Source organism: Denticeps clupeoides, chromosome 12 (assembly GCF_900700375.1).
Source record: "Denticeps clupeoides chromosome 12, fDenClu1.1, whole genome shotgun sequence".
In the NCBI taxonomy this organism is placed as follows: domain Eukaryota; kingdom Metazoa; phylum Chordata; class Actinopteri; order Clupeiformes; family Denticipitidae; genus Denticeps; species Denticeps clupeoides.
This window is the reverse complement of record NC_041718.1, coordinates 19786879-19797547: the sequence shown is the minus strand read 5'-3', so window position 1 is coordinate 19797547 and position 10669 is coordinate 19786879. Positions and strand designations below refer to the sequence as shown.

Here is a 10669-nt window from a genome sequence, read left to right as displayed (position 1 = left end):
CAAATGCAGTATGTCAAATGCACAATACACTCCAGAATAAATTGTACAATAATTACGTGTAAATTAGGCAAATATCAGGAAGACGATATTTGGTTATATTTTCCAGTTCAACACAATTAAACAACTACATTCATATTTATATTGTTGGGCCTGATGAACAGGTTGATCACTGAAGAAGAAAACCAAACAAGCATATTTGTATATGAATTCATATACAAATATGCTGAAAAATGTCATTTGCTTTGCTTATTTAATTAAGGAAATAACTTGGTTCAGTGGAACTTAGTTTAACATCTCTGGATTGTGAATCCTTATTTGCTTGATCATAGGAAAAAATGGATTTTCATGACCCATCAGCCATAATCATCAACACGAGAAAAAAAATCACTTTGTGTAAAAATAACAAAACTAATAACTCGTATGACACATTTGTCATTAGGCACATTTTAGAGATATGCTGGTATTCATCCAGTTTATAGCAATGAGGAAATATTTCCTGTTTTGCGTTAAATAAATTTTTAAACTATATTTTATCTATCTAAAATTCAAATGCAGATTAAATGTTAGAATTCCATCCACTGCAGATGTTGAACGAGTTTACATGATTCTGTTCCCGTGGCATATGGGCTGGATTAATGCCAGGACATGACCACTCAGCAGGGCACTTTGTTGGGCGTCTGGCGTCATGTGGATAACACAGAGGTGTATGCATACAGGGATTACTGGCCGAGTGGCATGCAGCCAGCCACCGGTTGCTCCGGATGAAACCCCGGGGGGGGCGTGAGAATGTCGTTCTGGGGACAGACATTGATGCCGGGCTTCAATGGCGCAGAGATGCTGCAGCGTTCACCGGTGCAGGACAGCTGCTGGAATGCAGCGTCGGTATTTAGGGGCAGGATATTGATAGCCGGCTTTAGGTAATTCTCCTAACGAGCATCGCTGCTCAGCGCTCATCCAGCATGGTTATCCATGATCACCTGAGCTGATTATGGGCCGCATTACACAACATGGAGGTGTTTTCCAAACGCAGCACAGCTGCACGAACAGTATGTGATAAACAGGTCAATTCCTGCCAGAAAAGCTGAAGTTTGTGCATCTAATCAGACGTGAAGATCAAATGGTGTGAAGATCCTCTGACACTGAGCCAGGATGGAAGATGTGGGTCCCAATGTCTCAGAAATGACCTCCTAAATGACCTCAGGAGACCGGCTGACTCAACACGGGAAACCTCACCCGGCCCGGACACGGAAAGGATTGACAGATTGATAGCTCTTTCTCGATTCTGTGGGTGGTGGTGCATGGCCGTCAGTGATCTCCATGAAGCTCCAGTCATATGAATGTTGTTTGGTTTCAAGCATTTAGAGGATGGCTTCACTTCAGGGCCAAAATGATCAAAAGAGTTCTGATTGGTGTGATCAAATTGCACCCAAGATAAGATAAGATAACATAAGATGATCCTTTATTAGTCCCACAAGTGGGAAATTTACATAGTCACAGCAGAAAGTGGACAGTACAAGGTAAGAGCAGCACAGACACTATGTCGACTGTATAATATAAAAGTGCACTGTACAAATAAGCAAATAAATAGTCCTAAAACAGCAAAATAAAACAGTGAATGTGAGTTGTAAAAATAAAAGAAATATCAGTATATACATAAAAGATACATTTGTGAGGTGTCTGACATCTGACCATCTTAATGCTTCTAAAAAACAGTTTTGAGGGTTGAACTGATGAAACTGCATCAAACTACAAGCTTATAATCACCAGGTGTGAGATTGTGCAGGTTATATCATCTGCAGATTACAGGGAATTACACCTTCTAATCCTTAATCTGGCAAGACCGAACTGCACCCCAAACGGCTCCCCTGCTCACCGGTGTTGACCGGGCGCACCGATGAGCACCGTTCATCTTTTCAAAGGCCCCTGAGAAGTCTGAGAATTTTCTCAAGATGTTAATTTCTCATAACCTCAATTTGCCCAATACGGTTAGTTAAAATGATGTATGTATATTTCTGTATATAGGTTTACTGTCAAGTGTTCTACATATGCATATACAACTTATTTACTTCCATTTATTTTTCTTTGTCTGTTGTCACACCTCTGCTGCGTGTGAAAGTTTGCACACAAGAATTGCACTCAAATGCACTCTACCTCATGTGATAATAAAAGCGATTTGATCTGATTTCAGATAAAAGATAAACTGAGCTGCTCACCGCTGTTCATCGATGAGAACCACTCTTCATTTCAAAGGCCCCTTAATCCAACAAGAACATTTGCACGTGTTCCAGCATTGTGAAAAAGATTATTCACATTGAAGGATTCGGTTACTGTGGAGACACATTCGTCACTGAATATGGACATCATGCATTTCAAATCAACATGTGCTCTTCACAGAGCTTACTGAACAGCATATGAATGTGTATTAAAGTCATATTCTGCAGCCATACAAAGTAAAAGAGTCTCCAGATATAGTCATTATTATTCTGATATATGCTTGCAGACACAAAAACTTAATGTGACTTCCTGTTTAATGACAGTGGTTCTCAGTTACCAGCAAGGAACATTTGGTGTCAATTTCACCAATTGTGAGAGCAATCGAATATGCATGCATGCATGAGATTTCATATACAATCATGTTCAATCGTGTCGACCTCTGATCATCTTGATGTAACATGTTATTATAAAACGTTAACATGGTTTACAGAAATATCCCCACTGTTCAGATATAAAATGTATCAACAGAAGCACTAAAAGCAATGAATATATATATGTTTTATTTTTAGAATAGCAATGTTTCATTGTATTGTGATAAAAAACCAAGTAATGACAGGAAAACTTGGAATTACAAGCAATGATTACATATACGTTTTAATTTTACAATAACACAAAGCAATGTTTCATTATATTGTGATTAAAAAAAACAAGTTATGACAGGAAAACAGAAGGAATTACATGTGAAAATTGTGTTTTCATGTTGTAGAGAGGCGTAGGAACAGGACCCACAGCAGCGCCACACAGAGCAACGCAGTGATGGAGAGCAACACGCAGAGCACAAGAGAGCGAGACGCCCCGCCCAGCAGGGGGCACCATACAGGGGACCCCACATTCCTGAAGGCAGAAAAGCGAGACAGATTATGCAGCTTTAAATGGCCGACGAATGGTTCATCAGTCACAGGCAGAGACGTACGGTTCTCCAGCCCCAGAGGAGCGTTCCACGCTGGTCTCCAGCGGCTCTTCTTCACCGGGAGACGTGGCGGCTGAACGCTGACGGCGACGCAGGGCATCTCGCACAGGGTAGCTGCAGCACCAGACAATGGGCGTGGTCAGAAAGACAGAGGGTCAGACTGCAGTAGTTAACCATTGGATCAACAAACTACTAAGCTGAGCACAAGGTTACTAGTTCAAGTTGAGTTTTATTGTCATGCGTGTTCAAGTGTCTGATGGTCTGTGGGACGAAGCCGAAGTCTGGCAGTTCGGGCCCAAATGCTACGGTAACGCGCTCAGAAGGCCAAACAGAGGTTAAATAAGGTCAGGTGTCTTCAATGAAAAGATGTTAAAAAAAAAAAAACGTCTGACCTTTCCAAGGCAGACAACTCTGATTGGTCCTCCTGGCTCGGTGAAGTGGTGTCAGGTTGGGTGGCGGGTGGAGATTCGGACGGGACCTGAGAAGAGCTGCTCTGCTGTGAGGTGACTGCTGGGATTTCCTGCGGTCTAACAAGAGAGAAAAGAACTAAAACCACCCTCACCGTAGAGCAGCAAAGGAAATCTTTCTTTTTTAGGACATTGTTCTCTAGGCCTTGCATTGAAGGGAGGCTAAAAGACCTGTCTGACCCAGATCATGTGATAAATTACCTGCTGCCCGGCCGAGTGCTGCCCTCTTCTGGCCCCTGGGGGGACGTGTCCTCGCTGATCTTGCATGTTTCAGCAAATTTGGCCTCCAGGTCACCGAGCTGTACAGTGAAAGGCATGAATTTGATCCGTTTACCCATCAATTCATTTGAAATGTGTGTTTTCTTACGTGGCTGGTCCTGTTGTAATACTATATAATGACTGTGAAGGCTCTCTAATCTATTCTAATCTCTTAATCGCCTCTTCAGCAGCTGTTTGATCGGTCATAATGGAACGTAATACTTCTGAGCGCCGGTCTCACCTGCGACTGTGTTGGAATGAGGGTGATGCTGACCCGCCGCCGGCCCTGATAAAGAGAGAACAGGCAACGGGGAGAGTGGACACGGGTCCAAAGCCACTAGGCTGATACCAATCTAACTACAGTCTAACTACCTGCTGGGAAGACTGTTTCACAAAAAATCTTCCTTCACCATCCTCTGTGTGGAGACAAATATCATTAAAAAGGGGAAAAACGCAGATCAGAGGTTCTGAGATCCTGATCCTCCGGACCACCAGAGGCAGCACTGACCAACACTGTCACTGAATAATCGAACGCGGGTCCTGTGAACAAGCCTCCTGCTCTCCTGCAGCTCGCTGCTCTCCAGGGTGTGGCGGCGTTTCAGGTGGTCCACGTGGAGAGCCATCAGGCCCACAGCCCGGCACACACGGGCCTCCTGAACACAGTGCCCATGTGCCCACAATGCACTGCTTTCATAACTCGACAAGATAAATGCGCTTGTGCAGCATAGGAGGACACAGTCCATGCCCGGTACCTGGTGGGCCGCGCCCAGCATTTCCGCTGCCGCGACGACGCTCTCCATGCTGCCCCCTAGTGCCTCCAGACACGCCTCCATCCTCCTCAGGACCTCGTCGCTCTCGTCCGCCTGCAGACGCAGCCTCAGCAGCTGCGGCACAACGCAGGGTTCAGGGTTCGATTGTGTGCTAAACCTTACGCTACAGTCTATTTATTCATATTTAAAAGCTGCCGTTTTCTTTCATGCACACGTGTTGTTGCTGTTTTTACAGCAAAGAACTTTTTTTTTTAACCCTTTCATAAATTTGGGTCGTTTTAGGTCTGCTCGTGAGGAAAAAAAAATTTATCTGAAATTTTCTCGCTGATCACAATGAAAACACACTTTAATTCTGGTCCACAAAGGCTACAGGGGTCAGTAGATAAATTGGTAATTTGAACCCGGGCGGTAGCGGCAAGGCGGGACCTGCAGGGCGTCGCGGGTCTGCGCGAGCTCCAGCTGGAAGTTGTCCTTGGCCACGGCTCGGTCGTGCTCCTCCGCCTGCAGCCTCTGGGCCAGGGTGTACTGGTCGCAGCGGAAGGCCATGGCCAGCTGGGAGAAGGCGCACTGCGCGACGGCGCGGGGTCGACATGGGCCGATTAGTCTCAGGGGGTCAGAGGTTAAACGTGACTGTGTGTGTGCATTCTTTCGCCCGTGTTTGGGTTAGGAGTGTGTCACTGTGCATTTGTATCTGTGTGTTTATGAGTGTGTTTGTGTCTGCGAGTGTGTGTGTACATTTCATCGCTCTGGATCTGGGGTGTAATGTTCTGCGTGGCTGAGTGTTGTGGTAACCATGGTTACACAGAGGGCAAAATGGCTTCATAAAGCATAAATGTCATGTGAGCGGCTTCACACACACTTCATCGCTGCCCTCATGCAGGATAAACTAATGATAACTTGCAAAACACACACACACACACACACACACAGTACCTCCACCTCTTCTTCTGTCATCTCCTCACCACTGTGGAAACATCAAGGTCCGGAGTCTGTATTGAATGTCTATATGAACTGTTTGTGTGTGTGTGTGTGTGTGTGTGTGTGTGTTTGTCACCACTGACCTGGTGAGTCCCAGTCGCTCCAGTATGGGCTGCGATTCCAGGGATGCAACACTCTGGATTTGCTGGATGATCTCTGCGGAAAGTTCTGGAGTGTTAGGGCGTAGTGCCATCAGACCTTCACCTCAGAGGTGATCGCTGCACCGTACCTTCGTCACTGCCATCGCTGCCCAGTTCACCAACAAAGTCACAGCAGAGGGACACGGGACTCTCCTTATGAAAGAGGACAGCGTGAGCAGTGTGTTGCCAGATTGGACCGTTTTCAATTCCACTTGGTTTGAGAGACACAAGTACAAATAGAACAACACTGCCAATTAACCATGGATTATAAAAGACTAACCAACTCATATATGTCGGAGCTGCTGAGATCCTGACATAAGTTGCTGTATCTGTATAGTAAATATATATTAAGGCATTAACAGAAAAGCTGGTTTGAACGTGAACGTCAGAGACGTGTTTTTTCTCCTCTCTCAGCATGTACAGCTGAACCCTGCCTCGGGCGGAGCTGAACCCGCCACATGACGCCCCTTTGTCAATCCGGACCGGCTGGAGGATTATTATTATTTTTGTAGTATTATAACATGTTTCGCTGTATTTTGGGGGTAAGTCTCCTGGAGTGAAGGGGGTTTGGAGTGTCCCGTTGTTTCTGTCCTGTCTGTGTGTGTGTGTGTGAAATGGGCTAATAAAACTGACATGAAGTCAAATTTCTACCAGTATTATTTAATATATTTTTTGAAGGACACAAAGGACAGCTACAGTTGGGCATGTAAAATGCAAAGTTGAAGGATGACGTAATGATGACGTGTCAACTATTTGGCTTTGACTTTATTGATCTAAAAAAAAAAAAAAAATCCTCAATGTCCTAATATATACTAAAAAAAAGAAACTTTTTTTGTTTTGCACGAATGAACTAAACGTATATATAACTTCTAATACATAAGGCAAAGAGTCCCTCGACTGTATTTGTGGAAATATGGTCAGTGTGGTGCCAACATTCCTAGTCTCTGTGCCCACGCTGCGGTGCTACACTGGCACAGGGTATGGAATGGGGATGAAGAGATGGAGGGAAGAGTGGGAGAAAGATGACCTTTTACGGAAGCCTGTGTCACACCAGAGCCCTGTGTGTGTGTGTGTGTGTGTGTGTGTGTGTGTGTGTGTGTGTGTGTGTGTGTGTGTGTGCCGAGTCAGAAAGAGAGCGATTGTTTCACAAGGCCAATTTTGTGACTTACCTCTAATTTCAGCCAATCATAAAGGCAAGGCAATTAGCTTATGTAAGCAAGGCACACACACACACACACACACACACACAGAGAGAGAGGGCTATTCATTACAAGCCATGCAAGCAGCATTTTTTTATGTTTATGTTTTTTATGTTTATATATCAAGGAGTGAGAATCATACGGTGAAATTTGTCAATTTCACAGGATGGCAAAAAAATGTCACTTATGCCCATATGGTTCTCACCCCTCAAAATTGATCTTGGTATTGGTACTTAACGTAGCATACAGTTGACTGGAGTCGATCCGAACACTGCTTGCAGTTGGTGGTGAATTAAACGCAGGAGACGCAATCATGGATTAACGCTACCAAAGAAGAGCTAGAATCGATAATAAATAATGGTTTTTAGTGAAGTGAAACACTGCAGCACAGCACACGGTGCACACAACGAAATGTGACCTCTGCTTTTAACCCACCACCCTTAGTGAGCAGTTCATGGAGCGAGCAGTTCATTTCTGTGAGGGACCAAGGTGGCTCTAAAATTCAGCCCAGCCCTGCTCCTGGCTGACCCCGCCTTGCCCGAGCAGTTTCATCCTGGTGGGGTTTCTCCAGCAGCAGCAGTGTTGGAAATGTCACAGCTCTGGCCCATGAGGCAGTGGCTGTGTCTAAGAGCTCAGCTTGAATCTAGAGCAGGAGGAACGTACCGGAGTTCCCATCATTCACCGGGTCTACGGGGTCCAGCAGAACCGGTCCAAAGCATCCTGTTCAAGACACCAAAAATAAAGCATTATTAGGGGTGTGAGAATCCAGACCGTTTCAGAACGCAGAGGAACGCCTGACAGAGACGAAGAGTGTGTTAAGCAGGAAGGAACATTTACATTCATGCACAGATCATATCTGATCTTCACATAGGTTTAGCTATATTAGCTTGTACAGTATGATGGGTTATTGCCCTGACGTACCCACCATTGATTGGAAACCTTCTGCTTGATTTTCTTCACTAAGCGGCTTTCTTATGGCCGCACAGCTGTTTCTGTAAATTCTTGCATAGTTTATGTGGAAATGCTTTTAATTTGAAATAGAGCTGTGAGCCCGACTGACTCTCACCACTGCGGTCAGTGAATTTGGATCATGCTCATTCAAGATTTTTGGACTGTTCTTAACCTGATCTGGGAACATCCCAGATGATGAGAAGAAAACAAATTAATCACTACAGTAGTAATAATAATAATAATGATAATAATAAACTACACCTAGGCACATGGCTGCCATGCCCTATAAATTACTATAAATACTAGTTACAACGACCAAAAAGGTTGTCTGATCACCATACTCCCTATAATCACAGAGGATACGAATGCTTATTATAACCAAACCATATTTTAGAGTTGTATTTTCTGTATTCCATGAAAAAGGCTTATTAACTTACAGAAAAAATGGAGGCACCACCCTAACCCCGCACCGCTGCTGGGGACTGAAGGGCACGCATGAAAGGGAGACTCACCTTCTCCCCGGGTCGTCAGATCAGGAGACCCGTCCGACAGTCAGCACCGTTTAATGGTGGCGAACACACTCCTCCACGTCCCTACCATCCCGGGCAACAGTCGACACACACACACACACACACACACACAGCTGCGGGATTTCTCACCAGCTGCGTCTGCTCAGCCACACCTCCCACACACACACACAGGCTGCCACCCTGCAGCTCCACCCTGTGTTGGGGTGTGGAGTTAAGGGTGCACAGGCCACCTGTTGGTTGTTCAGCGAGTCTTCACACCGCAACTCACCATCCCATCAGGTCAGCAGGAACAGATAAAGTCAGGACATTAAATTAAAAAGACAACGAAAGCAGAGAGCTTCTCGTCTGATTCTGTCCATCTCTGCCCGGTGTCCTTCAGTCGTAGCGCCATGTTGAAGGGGAAGAGTCAGACGTAATCCCATCAGGAATAATCACTTCCTGCACATGCTGGATAATCTGCTGAAGAAAGGACAGTCCTGCAAATCCTGAGCAAATTCATTTGGATGAAAGACGAATTACGAACACAGATACAATGAGATTATAACGTCGAACGAGCTGCCCCGCGGGACCCAGTGACATTAGCCTGAGGAATAACCAGCAAGCGCAGCTTCAAGCAGGAAACGTGCAGCCATTGCAATTTCCGTCGTGTTTCTGCTCCTTTTGCATAATTTCAGCCAGGAAGCTTTACTTCTGGAGTTTTACTGGCTGGAAACCTAAACCCACAATTTCCACTTATTCAGTCGTCCATTCCTGCCTCCTGAATTAAAATTATTTTTTAAAAATAATTCAGTAACACATGTACAAAGAGACCTCTGCAGGACATTAACTGTGATCAGTGTTGGGAAGGTTACTTTTAAAATGCATTCCGTTACAGATTACAGAATACATGCCCCAAAATGTAGTTTGTGAGTAACGTATTCTGAATACTTTGGATTACTTAATATATTGTCATGGTTTTTACAACTACATGAATGTAGCTAAAAAAGCCCTGTTTTCCCCTAACCATTTCTTTATTTAAAAAGCTGAAAAGTGGCAGAGAAACATAAAATATGCCATTGAAAAGTATTTACTGTTATGGTCACCAACATATTCAATCACTAAGTTAAAATAAAAAGTGGCCATGCACCAGAAAAATGACCATCTTTTTGATTAGGACCACTCCTTTCTCGCGGCGGAAACCGGCCAATTACAGCCGTCTCCATTCCGCGTGGCCCTCCTCAAACCCTCCGAGCGGCGAGGCTAAGCCGGGTGATGGTGTGTCACCTTACACACACTCAGTCCATGTGCACTGTAAGAGTATAAAGATCATGGTGTAATAGTGAATTAAATCATATTTATTTACAATTTCAGGGGTAGCATGGACAGAACACCTGTGTTATGCGTGGTCCACGCAGCGTGGAATTAGCAAAGTTAGAGAGGAGATAGAGAGGGGATAGCCTAACATATAAAACAGGAAAAGTAATCAGTTTACTTTAAAAAGTAACTATATTCTGATTATCACTCATTTAAACGAAATAGTTACTCATATTTTGTATTCTAAATAGGTAACGGCAGTACATGTATTCCGTTACTCCCCAACACTGACTGTGATGCAGCTTTAAATTCTTGAAAGGCTTCAAATGACCATTTGATCAAGTTCTGCATCAGTTCATTGCACCCAAAAACAACATGGAAAAGAATCCTAAATCAGTTTCTGACTGACCAATTTCAGACTGACTTCCATTTCTTACTAATGCTTACTGCAAATAAAAAAAAAAAGCCTCAGACTAAAGGCCAAAGGTCAAGAGCAGAACTATAGCCTTCATGCATGCGTGGTTTTCCATAAAAAGGACATATTAAGCCCTGTGAATGGCTGTGACCCGTCTGTTTCGTCTGTGACCTTTGCTCCAGATAAACCCACAGCGGGTTTGAGAGCGTCAGCAGGAACATGGCCGCCGCATCGCTGGCAGCAGCGCTGGAGTGACGCCACGCTTTAAAGTTCCTCCCTGCGCCTCCCGTTTCCTGGACACCCTGTTGTGTTTGGGAGTTCACCTGTCCGGCCTAAACAATAGGGACAGGGTCACCGCAGGGCCCTGCTGGTCACATTGTTCAAAGACATCTGCTGAACAAATTCCACCGTACGTCCTCGCTTGAGGTTCACACGCAGGGCGGCTGCATTTTCTCCACGGTAATTTAAACCACGCAGACTCTCA

At 44.7% G+C, this 10669-nt stretch overlaps 1 protein-coding gene across 3 annotated transcripts; it reads right to left on the bottom strand.

Moving 5' to 3' along the window:
• Positions 1 to 2757: 2757 nt before the first annotated feature.
• LOC114800839 (lymphoid-restricted membrane protein) lies at positions 2758 to 9160 on the bottom strand. Of its 3 annotated transcripts, none has more exons than XM_028998661.1 (14): positions 8746 to 9160; positions 7660 to 7716; positions 5887 to 5950; positions 5741 to 5813; positions 5613 to 5643; positions 5106 to 5246; positions 4662 to 4793; positions 4418 to 4562; positions 4282 to 4325; positions 4151 to 4195; positions 3853 to 3950; positions 3577 to 3711; positions 3188 to 3298; positions 2758 to 3108 (listed from the first exon to the last, which is right to left on the bottom strand). In XM_028998661.1, the coding sequence occupies exons 2-14, from the start codon at positions 7672 to 7674 to the stop codon at positions 2970 to 2972; spliced, it is 1173 nt and encodes a 390-aa protein (XP_028854494.1). In that variant the 5' UTR covers positions 7675 to 7716; positions 8746 to 9160; the 3' UTR covers positions 2758 to 2969. The 3 variants fall into 3 exon arrangements, with proteins under 3 accessions (XP_028854494.1, XP_028854493.1, XP_028854495.1); XM_028998660.1 differs by lacking the exon at positions 8746 to 9160 and adding an exon at positions 8460 to 8739; XM_028998662.1 differs by lacking the exons at positions 5106 to 5246; positions 8746 to 9160 and adding an exon at positions 8460 to 8739.
• Between the last annotated feature and the right edge of the window lie 1509 nt (positions 9161 to 10669).

Coding starts and splice junctions, on each gene's coding strand:
- LOC114800839 (XM_028998661.1), bottom strand. Junction 5,644..5,740: donor GAGCGACTGGGACTCACCAG/GTCAGTGGTGAC, acceptor ATGTTTCCACAG/TGGTGAGGAGATGACAGAAG. Junction 4,326..4,417: donor ATTATTCAGTGACAGTGTTG/GTCAGTGCTGCC, acceptor GTCTCCACACAG/AGGATGGTGAAGGAAGATTT.